At 45.6% G+C, this 19,720-nt stretch overlaps 1 protein-coding gene across 1 annotated transcript in view; it reads right to left on the bottom strand.

Moving 5' to 3' along the window:
• Positions 1–216: 216 nt before the first annotated feature.
• HTR3A (5-hydroxytryptamine receptor 3A) overlaps positions 217–19,720 on the bottom strand; it is a 39,302-nt gene continuing 19,798 nt past the window's right edge. Inside the window, exons 6-9 of the mRNA XM_068242184.1 lie at positions 18,327–18,484; positions 16,613–16,823; positions 1,757–1,984; positions 217–500 (exon numbers count right to left, since the gene is read on the bottom strand). Coding sequence (XP_068098285.1) covers positions 217–500; positions 1,757–1,984; positions 16,613–16,823; positions 18,327–18,484 — 881 coding nt within the window. The remainder of the gene's footprint in view (positions 501–1,756; positions 1,985–16,612; positions 16,824–18,326; positions 18,485–19,720) is intronic.

The raw sequence follows: 19,720 nt of genomic DNA, 5'->3' as shown, positions 1-19,720 counted from the left end.
CTGACCAAGATTCAAACCTAGTACCCTAGTGCTGCAAGGTGAAAGTGCTAGCCACTTAACCACTGTGCTTCCTCAGGTAAATCAACTCTGTCTACCCAAGCCAGCTAAATTAGATTTAGCTGGAGATGGCCTTTAAGCTACTGGTGTGTACAGGTGTACAGTCCATGCCATATATGGTTTCCCGGTTTTGTTTTGTTTGTTTTTTATAGTAAGGCTTCAAACATGTTGCCAGTAGGACCACATAGTTGCCAAAGTAATGGTGTAGGCCAGCACTGCCACTAAGTACACACGGAAGAGTAGGACGTCAAGTACATATCCAACCTGCAACCACTCCTTTGCTATGTCACGATATTCATCTCTCTTTTCCAAATAGTGCCGGATAGATGCAATTTCATGGAGGATGCTGTCCACCACTACTGAGCTCTCCTTTGCAGGTAGGATGACTCCCACAGATCTGTCATAATCTTTAACATGTTCAGAGTTGTAGTGAGACAACTTAACTGTGAAACAAATACAGTATGTTAACAATTTTTATACAAATTTGTGTCATATAGTGTTGAACTATCTACATTAGGTTCATTGCACCAGTTAGTTGGTGAGTCCTCCAGAGATTTAACCACTCAAAAACACTTTATCCTGTGAAGTTCCTAACTGGTTTAAAGGATACCCAAGGCGATTTTAATGTGCCCCTTTTTGCTTACCAGGGGCTCCTTCCAGCCCCCATAGACTTGTAGATCCCTTGCTGTCCTCCCAGTTCTTTTACGCAGTCCACTGTAGGCCCCCGATAAAGTCTGAAGGTTGGCCAAGTCACACACCACTGCACATACTCTGGCCTGGTGGTGTGAATGCGTGATTGTGCTCCCATGGCTGTTCTGCACATGTGCAGAAGACTCCCGGTGACAGGAACGTGATCAAGTGCAAGTGCCACAAAGCCAACTAGTGGGTGACTTGGCTGACCTGTGGACTTTATCCAGGCCTACAGCATATCGAGGAAGAGGACAGGGTCCAGGGAGGACAGAAAGGGTCCTACAAGATTTTAAGGCTGGAAAAAGCACCAGGTAAATAAAAGGGGACACATTTCATTTCCCTAATATATCAGATATTTAAGACTCATTTAACATCGCCCTAGGCGGATTTCCCCCAAAGTGGCCTTTATCATCCACCCTGGCAAAGTTTAATCTAGAGTGTGTATTTAGCTTTTCAGCACTCTTCTGAATATCTATTTAAATATTACAAAATCACCCCTTGATATCACTAATCTCAAGGTCCTTGAGATATTCTGATATTCCTAGCAGTAAATTCAGACGCACATTGTCCAATATAGCTTCTCTGCAGAGTTTGCAGCTGTGCATCTTAGGTGATGTAAGTTGGTATTATAAAGCTCAGTGCCCATCAACCATATTTACAAATCCATGGTATTTTGCATGTGACTGAATGTTGATGTTTTCACTCACATCCACGGGGAGGGCACAATTGCTGAATCAAGCCTACAGTCATGGGTCCCAACAAAATGTGGTCTTGGGGTCCCAGGATCTAAAGATATGTCTCTGATATCTTGGTTTTATGCTCCAGGTTTATAAGTTAAACCTACTGTTTAATGAAAGATTTAATAAAAGTGTACATAAATAAGTACAGATCCCCATAGTAATATCAAAACAAAGTTGATGCTGAATAGGCATTCCAAAAACTGAATTGGATAAATGTGAGTCTAGCCATTTTGCTGATGGGGTAAGGTTCAAATAAAATAATATCTCACCAGTGCTGTTTTCTGTCTGTTGTGATATGTCTGAACTGTGGATTCGAGATGTGCTGAATTTCGTTTTATCCCGGATACACAGTAGAACAGTAATCTTTTCCAGTACCAGCCTTTTCAACCACTCAGGAACATGTGGTTGGAGATCTTGCTTATGTACAAGTCGAACGATCAGTATTGTCTCAGTCAGGCTGATGACTAGTAGAGCCATACAAACAACAAAGTAGACACCTAAAAAGCAGAATAAAAATACTTCATCAAAACAGATACAAAATCAAATTACAGTAAATGTAAGTACCAAGAAATTGTCAATGTTTACGCATCCTTATATATGTATACTGTAGCAATATTTGGCGAGTGGCGTATTTTTTTCTCTACTTTCAGCAATGCAATATGTACAAAACTAAGGAAAGTTTTGAATCCACTCTTTGCATTTGTTTGTAGAACAGATATGTGATTATAGTAGAGTCAGATTTCCACTGCCCTGATAAAGTGCATATTATTACGTGCATATTATTACATCAAATTGCAAAATGTCCTGTGGATTTTGTTTCGTTGGGTTCTAAATCGTTAAAATTTTCTCTTCAGTTTTTCTCATGGGAGTAAAAAAATAGGTGTTATAAATGTTTTTACTTACTAGATGCTGAATCGGTATTTTTTATATAAGAGGAGAAAACATCTCCTGTGCAGGAAAAGTTTGAAGAATCGGGGCCTTGGTGTCACAGGAGCCCTAGTGGTCAGACCGCAAATTGCCTTCCAATCGGTTTCAGCACACAGACCATGCAAGCTTTGGTCGCGGTCTTTGCGCAGAAACCGACAGAAACTGGGCAGCAGCCCGACCAGAAGGGAGACTGTGAGGTACGGTAATTACAACATACACACTATTTCAGGGTATCTGCCACCACCTCTGTTTTCTGAGACAGAGGAATTCACCAACGGTCTATTTCTCGACCTGCAAATAAAACGGTTAAAACACGCTGTATTCTGTCTAGATATCAACAATAGTAGCATCTCTTCAGAGACCTGTGTTCAGTTTCTGTGTATGCTGAATAATAGGGTAGCGGAACAGTGAATGACTTTGATAAAGTCTTTTATTTACGGGCAATATAAATAATTAATATATACTGACAATGATTAAAATCAACAATTATTGAAACAGTAATATCCAGTATGAAAAATAAAAGAAAGGGAGAAAAAATACTGAGTTTCATGGAGCGATGTCCTTTTGTGGGAAGAATCATAAAGTCCTTGGTAAAATCCTTTGTTTCAGCTCAATTTAAAATCCAAGCAAAATGGTCTCAAGTTCCGCAAAGTTCTTTGTTTCAGAGAAAAATTCAAAGTTCAGCAAGATGGCCGCCAACCATGTGTCCTCTGGCTGGCAGCAGACTGTTCTCATATAGATGGAATGTGGAGGACTAAATTGCCCGGGCAGCTCATTCACTTTTAATGGAGCTGAGTTCAGAGGCGGGCTTCCAGAGTCGGCCCCCGGGCCGGATTATGGTAATCACATCTGGGCAGGGGCTTTCACCACATGATACCTTGGATGCGGGTGCTAGGGCGTATGGTTACCGAGGGACCCATAACTCCTTAACCGAAGAAGGTATGATTATGATTTGTATACCGAGACATTGGTCCAATTTCAACGGATCTGAATACACTCCTCCCACCTCTGGGTGATACTCGGTTTTCCTTTAATAAGCATAATCATAATTCACATGCTTCATCATTTTAACTCCTGGAGACAGTTTGTCTGGTGAGCAGGAGGAAGCCCCATTTGCTAGTCAATTCACATTGAGGTGTGAGCTGTGGGCTCATCCTGTCTTCCCCAAAGGCAGGACACTGGCCTTGTGGTTCTTAATTAGCATCTGAATGAGATCAGCTTGGTCAAACTGAGTTTTACACCTCTGGCTAAATTAGCAAGTCACAGGGCCAGTTTCCATGAAAAGACTCTGCTAACTATCTCCATGAAGACAGCAGAGACCCCCCCAGGCTGGACTGCCTGGTATCCACAGACATGAGATTCTGATTTGGCAGCGCAACAACAATTGAGGCAGGACCCCGATAGCGGTTGCATTTTCGTTTCTCACGGCTGTTCCATGACACTTGGTTCCACTTTGACTAAAGTGTGAGAAATGTAATGAACGCATACAGGATGCATACATTTAAAAGAGGTGCCTGTTAATTTGATGTTGACTATAGTAGAATATAAGTAATGTTTCTGATTTTCCACTATCACCTTCTCTAATCAGTACTGTACACAACCCCCCCTCCCCCCATGTACAACAAACACTAAACAACCCCCGAGCTACACCTAACACTATCCTCCCCTATGTATGCCTAACAATAATCAGTAACCCCCCCCCCCCCCCCCCATCAATAGCCGAATTGCGTCTATAGTCATTGCCGCTACCAGAGTCTAACTTAAAGATGCTTATTTTGATTCCTTGGAATTGACATTTCTGCAATTCCGACAGGAAATCAGCATTTCCGGTCGGAATTCAAAAACTAGAAATCGGAATCCCATCAAAATCCAAATTATCGCAACTCACATTTTTATCGTAACAACCAACGATTTATACAGAAAAATCATGACGATTAACAAGGTTGCCCAAACTTTCGCATCCCACTGTATATGCATTGGAAAACATGCCTGATGCAGTGAATGTACACTGCTGGAAGACTTCTCCCTGCTTTGCTATTTCAAAGACATATTAGCTTAGCTTAAAAAAATGGAAGTTACATTTATGGATAGTAATTAGATCTCTTTTTTTACTTTTTTAATTGTTCAAATACTTTTTAGAATTTAATTTTTGTTGAAAAAAAGCGGAATCAGTATGATAAATATTCATCACACGGTCATATATTGGTATTCTGCTAAAACTCCTCACATTTTTTATTTGTTTAAACAGCAGATGTTTCTTTTTTTCCCCTTTTTATCTTGACTCTAATGTGCTTTACTTCACCGCATCTGTTTTCCTTTTATTACCTCAAAGACATTGATGTATTTGCTCAGATCATTAATTTTTATTGTGCCAAGACATCTCAATAATATTCAGACATCATTTTGCTATTTGATAGTTCTGTACTGATATAGTTTTTAGCTGTAATAAAATAGCAACAGCCTTGGAAAAGTAATTAGACTCAGGGACACAATGGTCCTTCTTGCTCAAGGAGAGAAACCAATAACAGTTGAAAATATCTCAGGTGGAAAAACAATTCATTTCAATACAAAGATTATTCATCAAAAAGGGAAATACATAACGTGGTTACTTTTGACAATCAGGAAGTCATAGACCTTATGTTATCTTTTCAGGGGAAGGTTCACAACGGAGTCAAGGGTCCAAATGCCCTCTGATTTTATAAATAAAAGCGAATGATTATACATGGGGCCAGAAGCAAACAATCTTTCTCTTTTTGAGTTCTTATCTTCACTCTGGTGAGTAAACATTTTTTATGAGCTACCTCAGTATAACCTTTTCTACTTACATAATACATTATAAGAATTTAGCTGGCAAAAAGTACAAGAATAAAAAAGACTACTGTCTTCAAATCTGTAAAATTGAATGCAAACCTGTGACTTGGAAAGAAGAAAAAAACATATACTTATATTAGTAAAGGATCCAGATGCTTCCCATGTCCCCCCCCCCCATGAGCACCACTGGACCCCCTGGAAATTTGCAGTTGCACTCCCTTCTGTGAACTGGACAAGAGCAGGAAGCCTCACACCTGCACAGTAGCACAGAACTGCTCAGGCATGGCTTGTGGCCACGGAACCATCTTCAACCAGCCCTTGTCAAAGATCCCAGCACTATATCAGTGAAGACAAGGGTGACGGTGGAAGCCTCTGGATTATCCAGAAGATTCCCTCTACTGAGGTAAGTACCCATTTAGGGGACTTTTTCCGTTCAGGTTTCCTTTGAAATACATGTAAACATTTCCCTAGCATGACAGTGACTTTTTCTTGTGTCAGGTCGATAATGGCTTAGAGCAGGGATGCTCGGATGTGCCTGATCCATGAATTCGGCAATCCGCGTGGTTGCAAAAAAAAATCTGCATTCGGCCCCGCCGCATGCGGATTTTCGTCCGCGTCCACGCAACCACGCGGATTTTCTGCCGTGAATGGCGTAATCACGCGTGGATTCCCGCCCGGAGGCGGATTTTCTTTTAACGTAATAACAAAGCCCCCATACATGCTACAATCCCCCAAATTGCATGGATTATCGAGGTGATAAGGGGCAACATAACTTCAACTTCAACTTTTTTTTTAATGGCTTTTAAAGACAAATCACCACTGTAAATGGGGCTATTAATTGGTAATACGTGGTTTTAAAAAGGGATATACGCGTTAAGCAATCAAAGAGGTGAAGGCGAGTTCTAATGGCACTTGGCGGCGAAGGTACTGCTGGAGGAGGATAAGTGGCTGACGCCAAAAAGGCCCCAGAGAGGTTTTTGTAATTTGTTTTGGGGTTTTTTTGCAGCAATTAGCAATGACATCGCAGCAGAGTTGTCAGTGGACACGGGCAGTGTGAACGCAGAGTGCAGTGGTGGTAGCGACTGAGTCAGGAGAAGGACTATGCGGGCGGTCAGTTCAGCAGCACAGAAGGACCACAGCAACATACTGGTAGTAGTAGTAGCAGCACAGCGTCATAGTGCTGGCCAAAAAATTAAATGCACCCGGTGACCCGGGCAGTGTGAACGCAGACAGAGTACATTGGTGGAAGCGAGTGAGTCAGGAGGAGGAGGACAATGCGGGCAGTCAATTCAGCAGCACAGAAGGACCATGGCAACATACTGGTGGTAGTAGTAGCAGCACAGCGTCATAGTGCTGGCCAAAAAATTAAATGCACCCGGTGACCCGGGCAGTGATAACGCAGACAGAGTGCATTGGTGGTACCGTGGTAGCGACTGAGTCAGGAGGAGGAGGAAGACAAAGCGGGCGTTCAGTTCAGCAGCAGCAGCAGCACAGAAGGACCATGGCAACATACTGGTGGTAGTAGTAGCAGCACAGCGTCATAGTGCTGGCCAAAAAATTATATGCACCCAGTGACCCGGGCAGTGTGAACGCAGAGTGCAGCAGCGGGAAGCGACTGAGTCAGGAGGAGGAGGACAATGCGGGCGGTCAGTTCAGCAGCAGCAGCACAGAAGGACCATGCCAACATACTGGTGGTAGTAGTAGTAGCACAGTGTCATAGTGCTGGCCAAAAAATTAAATGCACCCGGTGACCCGGGCAGTGATAACGCAGACAGAGTGCATTGGTGGTACCATGGTAGCGACTGAGTCAGGAGGAGGAGGAGGAGGACAAAGCGGGCGTTCAGTTCAGCAGCAGCAGCCGCAGCACAGAAGGACCATGGCAACATACTGGTGGTAGTAGTAGCAGCACAGCGTCATAGTGCTGGCCAAAAAATTAAATGCACCCAGTGACCCGGGCAGTGTGAACGCAGAGTGCAGCAGCGGGAAGCGACTGAGTCAGGAGGAGGAGGACAATGCGGATGGTCAATTCAGCAGCACAGAAGGACCATGGCAACATACTGGTGGTAGTAGTAGCAGCACAGCGTCATAGTGCTGGCCAAAAAATTAAATGCACCCGGTGACCCGGGCAGTGTGAACGCAGACAGAGTACATTGGTGGAAGCGACTGAGTCAGGAGGAGGAGGACAATGCAGGCGGTCAGTTCAGCAGCACAGAAGGACCATGGCAACATACTGGTGGTAGTAGTAGTAGCACAGCGTCATAGTGCTGGCCAAAAAATTAAATGCACCCAGTGACCCGGCCGGCAGTGTGAACGCAGAGTGTAGTAGCGACTGAGTCAGGAGGACAAAGCGGGCGGTCAGTTCAGCAGCTCAGAAGGAGGACCATGGCAACTTACTGGTAGTAGTACCATAACACCAAAAAATTAACCAAGGTAGGCACTAGGCACAGGTAGTAACTGTCTTTATAAAGGCAGGCATAGTTAACAACAGCACATGCAGCAGCCACTTCATGTCCCCCTGTGTCCGACAATAGGGGCCAGGAACTCACCTTCCACCCAAGCCTGGTTGATTTTCAGGAAGGTGAGTTTGTCCACAGAGGCGTGGGAGAGCCGAGAGCGCTTCTCTGTGACCACGCCACCGGCCGCACTAAAGCATCTCTCTGAGAGGACACTGGAAGGAGGGCAGGATAGGAGTTCCAGGGCGTACTGGGAAAGCTCGCTCCAGATGTCCAGTCTCTTGACTCAGTACTCCAAGGGGTCCACGGGGCTGTCGGTGTCATTGAGCCCGCTGGATGACCCCATATAGTCAGACACCATGGTGGTCAGTCGTTGCTTGTGCTGGTTGGTGGTGGATGCTGTGGCGGGCACCTCTGTTCTGGGCTGCTGCACTGCATACAGGCTCTTGCTTAGGCTCTTCAGGTCTCCGGGGCGCCAGTTGCTGCTGCTGCTGGTGCTGGTGGTTGTTGTTGTGCTGCTAGTGGCAATGGCAGGCACCTCTTGCTGGCTTGGCAGAGCAGTTACAGTGGGGGTGGAAGGCTGGGGAATGCTTCCAGTAGTCTGCGCACAAGGGCCTCCTTCAACTCCCTTGTGCGTTGCTCGGTGGTGGATGGCGTCATTAAGTCTCCCAGCTTCCCCTTCAGACGGGGATCAAGCATCAAGGTAATCCAGATGTCCTCCCTTGAACGCATCTGGATCACCCGGGGGTCCCTGCGAAGGCAGCGCAACATGTGCACAGCCATGGGAAACAAGTGGGCCCTGCCAGCAAGATCTTCCTCGTCCTCGCCATTGTCCCATAACGCATGCCTGTCCTCTTCCTGTGCCATGTCGTTGTCCTCCTCAAACCGCCATCCACGTACAACGCCTGCTGCACTCTGCACCTCTTCCTCATTCAGGTTAGGGACCTCCAACTCTTCCACTACCTGCTGTGAGCCCTCCTCTGAGCTGGACTGTGCTGCCATCTGCTCCTGTTCTTCCAACTGCCTCAGGGCTTCATCCCCACGCTCAATTAAATTGTCCATTGCCTGCTCCAGTAGACAAACCAAGGGCACCCATTGGCACACAGAGGCCCGCTCCTCACTGACCATCTTGGTTGCCTCCAGGAAGGGACTCAGCACCAGGCATACTTGCTGCATCAGTGTCCACTGAGTGGCAGTAATCATGGGGACTTGCTGGTTGCTGGGGACACTTGGATCTAGCATGTAGGCCCTAAGAGCCAGCCTGTGCTGACACAGCCGCTCCAACATGGCCAGAGTCGAATTCCAGCGAACTGGCATGTCGATGATCAGCCGGTGTTGTGGCCTTCCATATTGCTGCTGTAAGGTGGACAAGAGTGCAGAGGCAGTGGCTGACAGGCGGAAAAAGCGTACCACCGCCCGGGCATCCTGCAGCAGCTCGCTCATCCCCTGGTAGGTGCGCAAGAAGCGCTGCACCACAAGATTGAGCACGTGGGCCAAGCAGGGGATGTGCTGGAGGTTTCCCTGCTGCACTGCTGCCACCAGGTTGGCCCCGTTATCGGCTGCCACATACCCCACTTCCAGGCCTCTGGGGGTCAGCCACCTCCGCTCCTGCTTCCTGAGGGCGGCCAGGACGTTGGTGGCCGTAAGCCTCTCCTTCCCCAGGGTCACCAATTTTAAAAGGGCTTGGCAGTGCCGAGGCTTGGCGCTGCTGCTGCCGAGGCGGGCTTGCTTTCCGGGTGCAGAGGGAGTGTCGTGACAGGACCCTTCTGCATCCCCCCTGATCCCGCGTGGTGGCACCACTAGCTGGGCTGATGCGCTCTTTTCCTCCCTCCCTTCCATCAGTGTCACCCAGTGGGCCGTAAAGGACAGGTAGTGACCTGTCCCAAATCTGCTACTCCACAAGTCCATGGTCACGTGGACCCGCTTGCCCCCAGAGTAGTCCAGGGAACGGGCCACGCTTTCCACCGCAAACTTGTGGAGTGCTGGGATCGCGCTCCTGCTGAAATAGTGGCGACTGGGGACTTGCCACTCGGGGATGCCAAATTGGAGCAGCGTCCGCATGGCGCTCCCCTCCTGCACCAGGGAGTAGGGAAGCAGCTGTGATGCCATGGCCCGGGCCAGCAAGCCATTTAGTTTGCGGATCCGCCTGTGGCTTGGAGGCAGAGGCTTGGTCAGACCCTGAAAGGTGTCGCTCAGCAGGGTCTGACGACGCTGGAATGCAGGGGAGACAGAGGAGAGAGACGAACACTGGCTGCCAGCCTCAATGTCTGTGTCCTGAGTAGCCGAGGTGGAAGAGCGCTTGCGTGCTACTACTGCTGCTGCTGTGGGGGATTCACGACCCTGAGGGAGGGATGATGCTGCTGCGCTGGTGGGCCTTCTGCTCTCAGGAACCCCTGCCAGCAGTGCCTGCTTCCTCTTAAACTCCGCATACTCGCGGCAGTGGCGGCTTCTCAGGTGGCCCTGGAGGGATGAGGTACCCATCTTGCTCAGACTTTTCCCACGGCTCAATCTTTTGCTGCATAACCTGCACACCGCATACCTTTCGTCATCAGTACATTCGTCAAAGCAATCCCACACTGGTGACTTTAATTTACTGCGGCCCCCACTAGCAGAGGGTGCAGCGGAACAATGTGTGGTAGTAGTTGCCGGGGGTTGCATGGTGGTGGTGCCGGCTGAAGCAGTGTCCTGTCTACTTCCTCCACGCCCACTGCTGCCGATGCCCCTGCCCCTGCCTGACATATGGCGATATCCTTGCCTAGGCCGAGGTGACTCGTCATCCTGCTCTGACCATTCTTCCACGGACTCAGCAGGATGCGCATAGTTAGGGTCCACAACGTCGTCATCATCAGCAGCATCATCATAATCCAGCTCTTCCTCTGACTCCCCCGCCTCCTCTTCTGTCCCTACATCCCCAGACACAGACCCCTCTTCTTCATCACCAGAACTCAACAACGCTTGTGATTGTGGCCCGATCTCAATCTCTGCCACATCAGTCCCCAGTAAGTCCTGAGCTTCTTGCATCAGCAGGTTCCCAGATGCCGGACTGAGGGACAGAACGCTGTCATCCTGGGAGGGCTGCTGACCAGTGGGTGCTGGGGTGGATGTCACAACAAGCGTGGGACGTTGGCTGCTGCTGCTGCTGCTGCTTAGAGTGGTGCTCACAGTAGAGGTCTGGGAGGAAGTCATGATGTCCATGAGTACGTCAGGTTCCATTTGCTCAACCACCACACGGGGACCAGAAACTTTAAAATATTTGGACAATGGCGTCCGCTGACTCGGCCCAGGCTTTGCTGCCCCCTTTTCTGCTGCATCACGACCACGTACAGCTGGGCGTCCTCTCCCTGGACGTGGAGCAGTCCCAGAAGTGGCTGAGGCAATTGAACTCCCTTTCCTCTCACCCCGCGAAACCCTGCCAGACATGTTGCTAGCAATGAATCACTGGATGCAGTGGGCACAGTACAAGGTCACTGAAGGATGCAGTGGGCACAGTACAAGGTCACTGAAGGATGCAGTGGCCACAGTACAAGGTCACTGAAGGATGCAGTGGGCACAGCAGTGGGCACTGGATATACAACTAGGTCACTGAAGGATGCAGTGGCCACAGTACAAGGTCACTGAAGGATGCAGTGGGCACAGCAGTGGGCACTGGATATACAACTAGGTCACTGAAGGATGCAGTGGGCACAGTACAAGGTCACTGAAGGATGCAGTGGGCACAGCAGTGGGCACTGGATATACAACTAGGTCACTGAAGGATGCAGTGGGCACAGTACAAGGTCACTGAAGGATGCAGTGGGCACAGCAGTGGGCACTGGATATACAACTAGGTCACTGAAGGATGCAGTGGGCACAGTACAAGGTCACTGAAGGATGCAGTGGGCACAGCAGTGGACACTGGATATACAACTAGGTCACTGAAGGATGCAGTGGGCACAGTACAAGGTCACTGAAGGATGCAGTGGGCACAGCAGTGGGCACTGGATATACAACTAGGTCACTGAAGGATGCAGTGGGCACACAAGGATGTCACACTGTGTAATGAGATGCTTATATGCCAGCGAGCGAGCAGTGGGCACTGGGCACGGCACAAGGTCACTGACAGAATGAATGAACAGCGCTGGCAGAGAGTGGCGGTGCCGGCGGTGTGACTGGCTGCCTGCAAATAGTACAAGTGAAGTGTATAACTGTCACTGAAATAATATACAAGTGTGTAATGAGATGCTTATATGCCAGCGAGCGAGCAGTGGGCACTGGGCACGGCACAAGGTCACTGACAGAATGAATGAACAGCGCTGGCAGAGAGTGGCGGCGCCGGCGGTGTGACTGGCTGCCTGCAAATAGTACAAGTGTATAACTGTCACTGGAATATACAAGTGAACACTGCAGCTGTACTAACCTGCCTGCCTGCACTACACACAGATAATCCCCACTCCCACTACACTGACTACACTGCAGCACTGAACCTGCCTGCACTACACACAGTTAAATAATCACTAGACTCCCACACTCCCACTACACTACACTACACTGACTACAACTAACTACAGCAATCACTCACTGACTAGCTAACTGTGTACAGTATAAGAGCAGTGTTAGCAAAAAAAACGCTTTGTTTTTAACACAATAAATGCACTTGCTCAAACAACAATGGCCTGGAGATAATCCTCTCAGCACCACAGTCTAGCAAGGACAGAGCTTTTCCATCATGGCCGCCGCTTTATATTCAGGAGGGGAGGGCATAGCTCCCCTCCTGTGATTGGTTGCTAGGGCCTGGCTGGGGCCCTCTGATTGGCCTGCAATGTGTCACTTCCGCATAGTTTGACGCATTTCCGCTAACCACGACTTTAGTGCCGGGTTTCTCGAGCGTGAATGCGGATTTCTGTCCGCATTCACGCGAAGCCGAAGCAGATTTTCGTGGTTTAAAATCTATTCACGGCTTAGCGTGTCCGAGGCGGAATGCGTCAAAATGGTCGTGAATCCACGCGTAAGCGTGATCACGACCTGGCGGTGAGCACCACTGGCTTAGAGCACTCTAAGCCATTATTGCGCTCACCTGCAGACACTGTATTGACCTGATAAAGTGGACAACACCCACACGTCTTAACACGTCATTTTAGGGTGAATAAATTAAATTCTATAATTAAATTCTATTTTTCTATAATAATTGTATTTTATTAAGGTGAGCCACATAGTACATTTTAAACTGATTTTAAAGTTGTATACCTTTTTGGTGCCCTTCCTCCCTCCCACTTCCATTTCTATTGCTAAGAGTTACTGCGACTTACACTTCAGAATTGCAATTTACTTATTTACTTTGTCTCATTAGTTATCTTGTATATTGGGGCTAAAAGTTATTCACTAAAAGTTACCTTAAATACTTTTAATTTTCAACTTGAAAGGAAAAAATTAATGTTGGGCACGGGGAACAACATGAGAGTCCAGTGCCCTTAACCACTTGAAGACCGCAGTGTTAAACGCCCCTAAAGACCAGGCCATTTATTGCTTAATTGGCGACTGCCAGCTTTAAGGCCTAGCTGCAGGGCTGCACAACTCAGCACACAAGTGATCCCCCCCCCCTTTGTCCCCACCAACAGAGCTTTCTGTTGGTGGGGTCTGATCACCCCTCAGATGTTTATTTATTTTTGTATAAATATTTTTTTTTCAAATTAAATATACCAAATTTTTTTTATTTTTACAGACAGTCCCCCCACTAGCCAATCAGCGTGATCAGCTGTCATAGGCTTCAGCCTATGACAGCTTATCACTTCCCTGCTTATGGCTGTCCCCAGTACAGCGCTGCCTTACATCTCAGCGCTGTACAGCAATAAAAGACGGCGGTTTCACCCCCTAACAGTCTCCCAGCGGCGATCACCACTGGGAGACTGAAGGCAGAGCGGAGCTCCGCCATCAGAGTGGTGATCGCCCGCAAACCACGCCCCAAGGACCTTACGCCACTCGGTGATGTCTTTCTTTCTTTGGGTGCATTGAGTATCCAGAACTAGAGCCAGGAGGGCCCAACAGCGTGCCATCTGTATGACTAATTGAACTATATGAAACACTGCTTTTGCATAGTGTATGACTGTTGGCCACATTTTCACAGTTTAATGTAAAGAAACTGGAAAGCTACATGTCTTATTCAGAAGCTTTCTAGTGTATTGGATAAAACTGTCCAACAACTTACTCCACAAGAGTGCTTTCCACCATGTCAGTGCATCTCTGAACATACCCTAACAGAGTTTAAAAGAAACCAGAGCTGAATTAAAGAAAAAGTTTTATACATACCTGGAGCTTCCTCCAGCCTCATCCGTTCGGATCGCTCCCACACCGCCGTCCTCCGCTGTCTGCAGCTCCTGTTACTGGGTCCTGTCACTTCTGCTAGTCGGGGCCAGTCTACGCAGGAGAAATGCACCCTCTACATATTTCTCCAGGGGCTGCTGGAGAGATACGCAAAGAGAACACTTCTCTTAATTCTGAATAAGACTGTAGCTTCTAAATAAGACATGCAACTTTCCAGTTTCTCTACATTAAACTGGTAAAAAAAAATGTGACCAACAGTTGTACACTATGCAAAAGCAGCGTTTCATATAGTTCAATTAGTCATACAGATGGCACGCTGTTGGGCCCTCCTGGCTCTTGTTCTGGATACCCAATGCACCCAAAGAAAGAAATCACCATAGTTTATTCATAGTCTTCCAAAGTTCTGTTACATCATGTTCCCCATCTATTACCAAACATTTATTCACATTGAACCTTGTCAATGATCTTAACTTAAACATATACAGGATCTTCTCAAAAAATTAGCATATTGTGATAAAGTTCATTATTTTCTGTAATGTATTGATAAACATTAGACTTTCATATATTTTAGATTCATTACACACAACTGAAGTAGTTTAAGCCTTTTTATTGTTTTAATATTGATGATTTTGGTATACAGCTCATGAAAACCCAAAATTCCTATCTCAAAAAATTAGCATATTTCATCCGAACAATAAAAGAAAAATGTTTTTAAAACAAAAAAAGTCAACCTTCAAATAATTATGTTCAGTTATGCTCTCAATACTTGGTCGGGAATCCTTTTGCAGAAATGACTGTTTCAATGCGGCGTGGCATGGAGGCAATCACCCTGTGGAACTGCTCAGGTGTTATGGAGGCCCAGGATGCTTCGATAGCGGCCTTAAGCTCATCCAGAGTGATGGGTCTTGCGTCTCTCAACTTTCTCTTCACAATATCTCACAGATTCTCTATGGGGTTCAGGTCAGGAGAGTTGGCAGGCCAATTGAGCACAGTAATACCATGGTCAGTAAACCATTTACCAGTGGTTTTGGCACTGTGAGCAGGTGCCAGGTCGTGCTGAAAAATGAAGTCTTCATCTCCTTCATTGCCTCCATGCCACGCTCCATTGAAACAGTCATTTCTGCAAAAGGATTCCCGACCAAGTATTGAGTGCATAACTGAACATAATTATTTGAAGGTTGACTTTTTTTGCTTTATAAACACTTTTCTTTTATTGGTCGGATGAAATATGCTAATTTTTTGAAATAGGAATTTTGGGTTTTCATGAGCTGTATGCCAAAATCATCAATATTAAAACAATAAAAAGGCTTGAACTACTTCAGTTGTCTGTAATGAATCTAAAATATATGAAAGTCTAATGTTTATCAGTACATTACAGAAAATAATGAACTTTATCACAATATGCTAATTTTTTGAGAAGACCCTGTACAGTATACAAAGATTAAAGCAAGATTGTGTTATTTGGACAAGAGTGTGAATGATTAAAGGAGGCATGCAATGAAATAAAAAATTATAATAAACACAACACCTATGCTTACTTTAAACATCCCATTATGGTCAGAATACTGTATACCAATATTTATGTAAGTCCTCCACATGTGCTTAAATGTCTTCTAAGTCAGTCATTTTCTAGGAGGTTATCTCAAGCACTTGCAAGACCTCTGATCATTTCTGTAATTTATTGGAACAAATATGTTGTATTCTAATATGTACCCGTAACCTTTTCTCTCTCCACAAAATAGAATTTTGTAATTGCTCTTCTTATTCCTCTAATTCATTCACAAAAATAGCTCACTACTTCACTACTTTCAGTGGAATAAAGAGTCAAGAAAACTAGTACCCTACTTTTGTTACCATTGTCTTCTTTAATTCTTGACAATTTTTTTCTGATATAAATTTACGGAGTACATCATGCCACCCCTATCTGCTTCAGGATCAGTTTTAAGATTATGTGCTTTACCTACAACTCTGCGCACAAGATCTGCCCAACCCACGTTTTTTAGCAAGTACACAGATACTGTATATGCCTGCCCACCCCTTACGGTCCTCTAATGATCGCTGCTTGACTGTCCCACGCATTTCTCACTCCAATGCACATATACAGGACTTCTCAAGAGCCCCCCCCCCCACCCTATGGAATTCCCTCCCACCCCCCTCAGACTCGCTCCTTCTTTCAACTCCTTCAAGTGAGCCCTCAGAACACATTTCTTTTAAATGGCTTACCACCCATCCACCACACTTTAATTCTCCCAGCCAAGCACCTTTTCCACAACGCTACATTATGTGTCCCTTCACCATCCTTTAGATTGTAAGCCTTTGGCAGGGTCTCTCCCCCCCCCCCCTCCCCTTAGTGTGTCCTTCTTGATCTTGCAACCCCAGCTATGACACCCTTCACATGGACTAACTGGGACTTGAATTGCTGGGTCTCTGTAAAATCCCATGATCATGCATCTTATACCCTGTTTGCATGGACAACCTTATGCTATGTGAATATCCGTTTGCTCCCTCTCTGTCTGTCACCCCTTGTTTATATTGTATGTATCCCTATTTATTGTCAATTGCTGCATGAAATGTTGACGCTTTATAAATAAAATAAATAATAATAATAATGCCATAAGCAGTCCATCTGCACTTTACCTATTAATGGTGTGCCAATTGCTGTAGCTGGTAGTGTGTCTGACACAATGATGAGGAAGACAGAGTAACCCAAAAGCAGGGTGATCTTGAAGGAAACTCTTTCTCCACTGTCAGGAGGAAGGTAAAATCCAATGATGTCCATGACCATGAGGAACATACTAGGGAGAAGGAGATTGACAGCATAGAAGAGAGGACGCCTTTTAATTACTACCTGTGAGATAAGAATAGGAACAATTGTGAGGAAGAAGGCAGTTTATACACAATTTAAATGTCATAGAAAATTATGCCTACATGATCTAAAAAGAAGAAAAGGTAATTGGCTATCTCCCCAAAGAGAAACAAACCACAGTTAAAAAGAAACTAATTTTAAATCAAATTTAATTGAATTTGAATGTAATTTAAAATTTGTGTTGAAGGCTAACTAACTACAGTGAAATTGAAATACTAACATTAAATCAACATTACCCTATTTTTATTTATTTAGTAGTACCATATTTTCCGGCATTTAAGACGAACCCCCTACTTTTCAAGTTAAAATATAGAGTTTGGGGATATACTCGCCGTATAAGACTACCCCTCTTCCAATACACACCAAATAAAGATTAAAAAACATCATATACTGGTGCTATGTATGAAAAGATACTGGTGCAGTTCTCTATGTGTTACCCAGTATATAACGGTATATAGGCGATTAACTGGTTGGATTGGTCAACTTTCCCTAAACGGATTGGTCAGCTCTCCCTGCCTCTCTGTTTATCAGAGCAGTATGGAAGAATAGATTGCGCTGTGCCCATAAAACACGCCTCTTTCACCCTTCTAGCCCGCCCTTGTATCCTAGTTACTTTCTTCTCTGCCTCTCAGATCTCACATATGTGCACCTGCGCCACTTCACTACAGTTCTCAGCAGAGAGATCTGAGAGGCAGTTATAGGATAGACGGGTGGAAGAGGCGTGTTTTATGGGCAAAGCACAATCTCTTTCTTCCATACTCTAGGCATCCCAGACTTTGCAGTGTGAGCGGTGAGCTTCCCTGCAGCATATGTGGCAACCACCAAATCTCCAGCATCTGGTAATTAAACATCAGCATGTCACGTACGCGCATCATGTCACCCGGCATCAATGAAACCCAGCGTATAAGACTACCCCCGACTTTTCAGAAGATTTTCATGAGTTAAAAATTAGTCTTATACGCCATAATATATTTATATGGCGCCAACATCTTTAGCAGCGCTGTACAGAGTGTACTGTCTTGTCATTTAACTGTCCCTCAGAGGGGCTCACAATCTAATCTCTACCATAGTCATGTGTCTATATTATTGTCTAGGGGCCAATTTTATGTATAGTGTAGTGTATGTATCTTAGTCTAGAACAAATTTTAGGGGGAAGTCAATTAACTTATCTGTATGTTTTTGGGATGTTGGAGGTAACTGGAGTGCCAAGAGGAAACCCACGTGGACACAGGGAGAACATACAAACTCCTTGAAGATAGTATCCTGGCTGGGAAACAAACCAGGACCCATCGCTGCAAGGCAAGAGGCCTAACCACTATACCACCGCGCTGCCCTTTTCTATATGTTAGAGGTACAAAGTAACATCTGCATTCCAGTCGTCTTTTGTGCAATTACAAGTAAAAAATGTATTTGAGATATGAAATAGCAATTTCCCATAAAATGATGGAGCTATAAAGAAATATACGGCAACTATGCAAAACTCACATGAAACTTCATTTCTGCAAAGCTGTTTTCATGCTCCACAAACATTCTATACTGGGATAACACATGAAGGAGCTCCCACTCTCCTTTGTTCATAAAAAGACTTTTGTCCTCTTTCACTTCTTCTGGAGTCCTCCATAAGGATACATTGATGTCTTGGACTGAAAAAAAAGAGACATGGCTTTATATATAATGTTTAAAAAAGAAAAATAAACTAATTTAAAAGGTGTAGCATCCCATACCTACAGTAACTACACTGAAACTGGATTTAAGTGTCTGGGATGGGAGGGGTATAGCATTCAAAGCCTCCTTTGGTAATACTGTTTCCTCCAATGAACTGTAGAGAAAAGCATGTTCAAGGTAGGACACAAAAATCCCTTTTATACAACTTCCTGTGCTACTCCCATGCTACATATCACTTTAGTGAGCAAGTGCCAAGATGTGTTCTTCACAGTTCACTTGTGTGGACAGACTTGCAGTCCTGTGCAGTCACAGGGTATATCATCCTCAAATCTCTGTCACCAATGAGTGTGGTTTCCCAGTCTCACTTAGCAGTGTTGTCTTGGACATTTCCTGTAGTGTGTAAGCATTACAAGGCAGGGTACATGCTATAAGGAAACTGCAAAGTTAGGATATGCTACTAGCTAAACTAGAAAGGTGGGGCACATTTAAGAGGCATTGGAATCCTGAAGAACCTCATAGAGGGTACTGGAGGGTACTTGAAGAAACACTACAGGCATGCTATGAAGGTGGCAGAAAGTTGGGAGAGAATTTGAAAGCTGAAGTCGTACAAGTTGAGACACACTGTGATGTTGCAGTTCATTTGGTAGGTGAGTTGGGCGTTAGTTTTTACTAGCCAATCAGCAACAAACAATTAGTAGTCTGGTTACATCTTCATTCGTATGGGTACCAGGGGTTAGTGCTAGATGAGGTTTGGTATTTGGCACTGGGGGAGGGGATAGGCATACATGTGATTAACACCTTACCGATCACTCCACACCAATTGGCGTGAACGTGGCGGCAGCCCCAGGAACAGGGGTGGGGATTGCAGGAGATTGCTAGGGGTGGGGATTGCAGGAAATCGCACACGCTAATGCGCGCGCATCCCCACTGGAATGACTCCGCCATCAGTCTCCCAGCGGCAATTGCCACTCGGAGACTGTTAGACTATACAGCGCTGCGATCTAAGGCAGCACTGTACTGGGGACAGCCGTGTCACTCAGCTGTCCCCTCCAGAGGCACAAAGGCGATCCGCTGTCATAGGCTGATGTCTATGACAGCCGATTGCTGTCATTGGCTAGTGGGAGAGGGAGGGCGGGTATGTTATAAAATAAATATTTTAAAAAAGCAGAATTTATTAAAAAAAAAACTACTCAAATAAAATAAGTACATAAACA

The sequence above is a fragment of the Hyperolius riggenbachi genome, chromosome 6 (genome assembly GCF_040937935.1).
Source record: "Hyperolius riggenbachi isolate aHypRig1 chromosome 6, aHypRig1.pri, whole genome shotgun sequence".
NCBI classification, from domain to species: Eukaryota; Metazoa; Chordata; class Amphibia; order Anura; family Hyperoliidae; genus Hyperolius; species Hyperolius riggenbachi.
The sequence above is the reverse complement of the archived record's forward strand: the minus strand, read 5'-3'. Positions and strand labels throughout refer to the sequence as shown.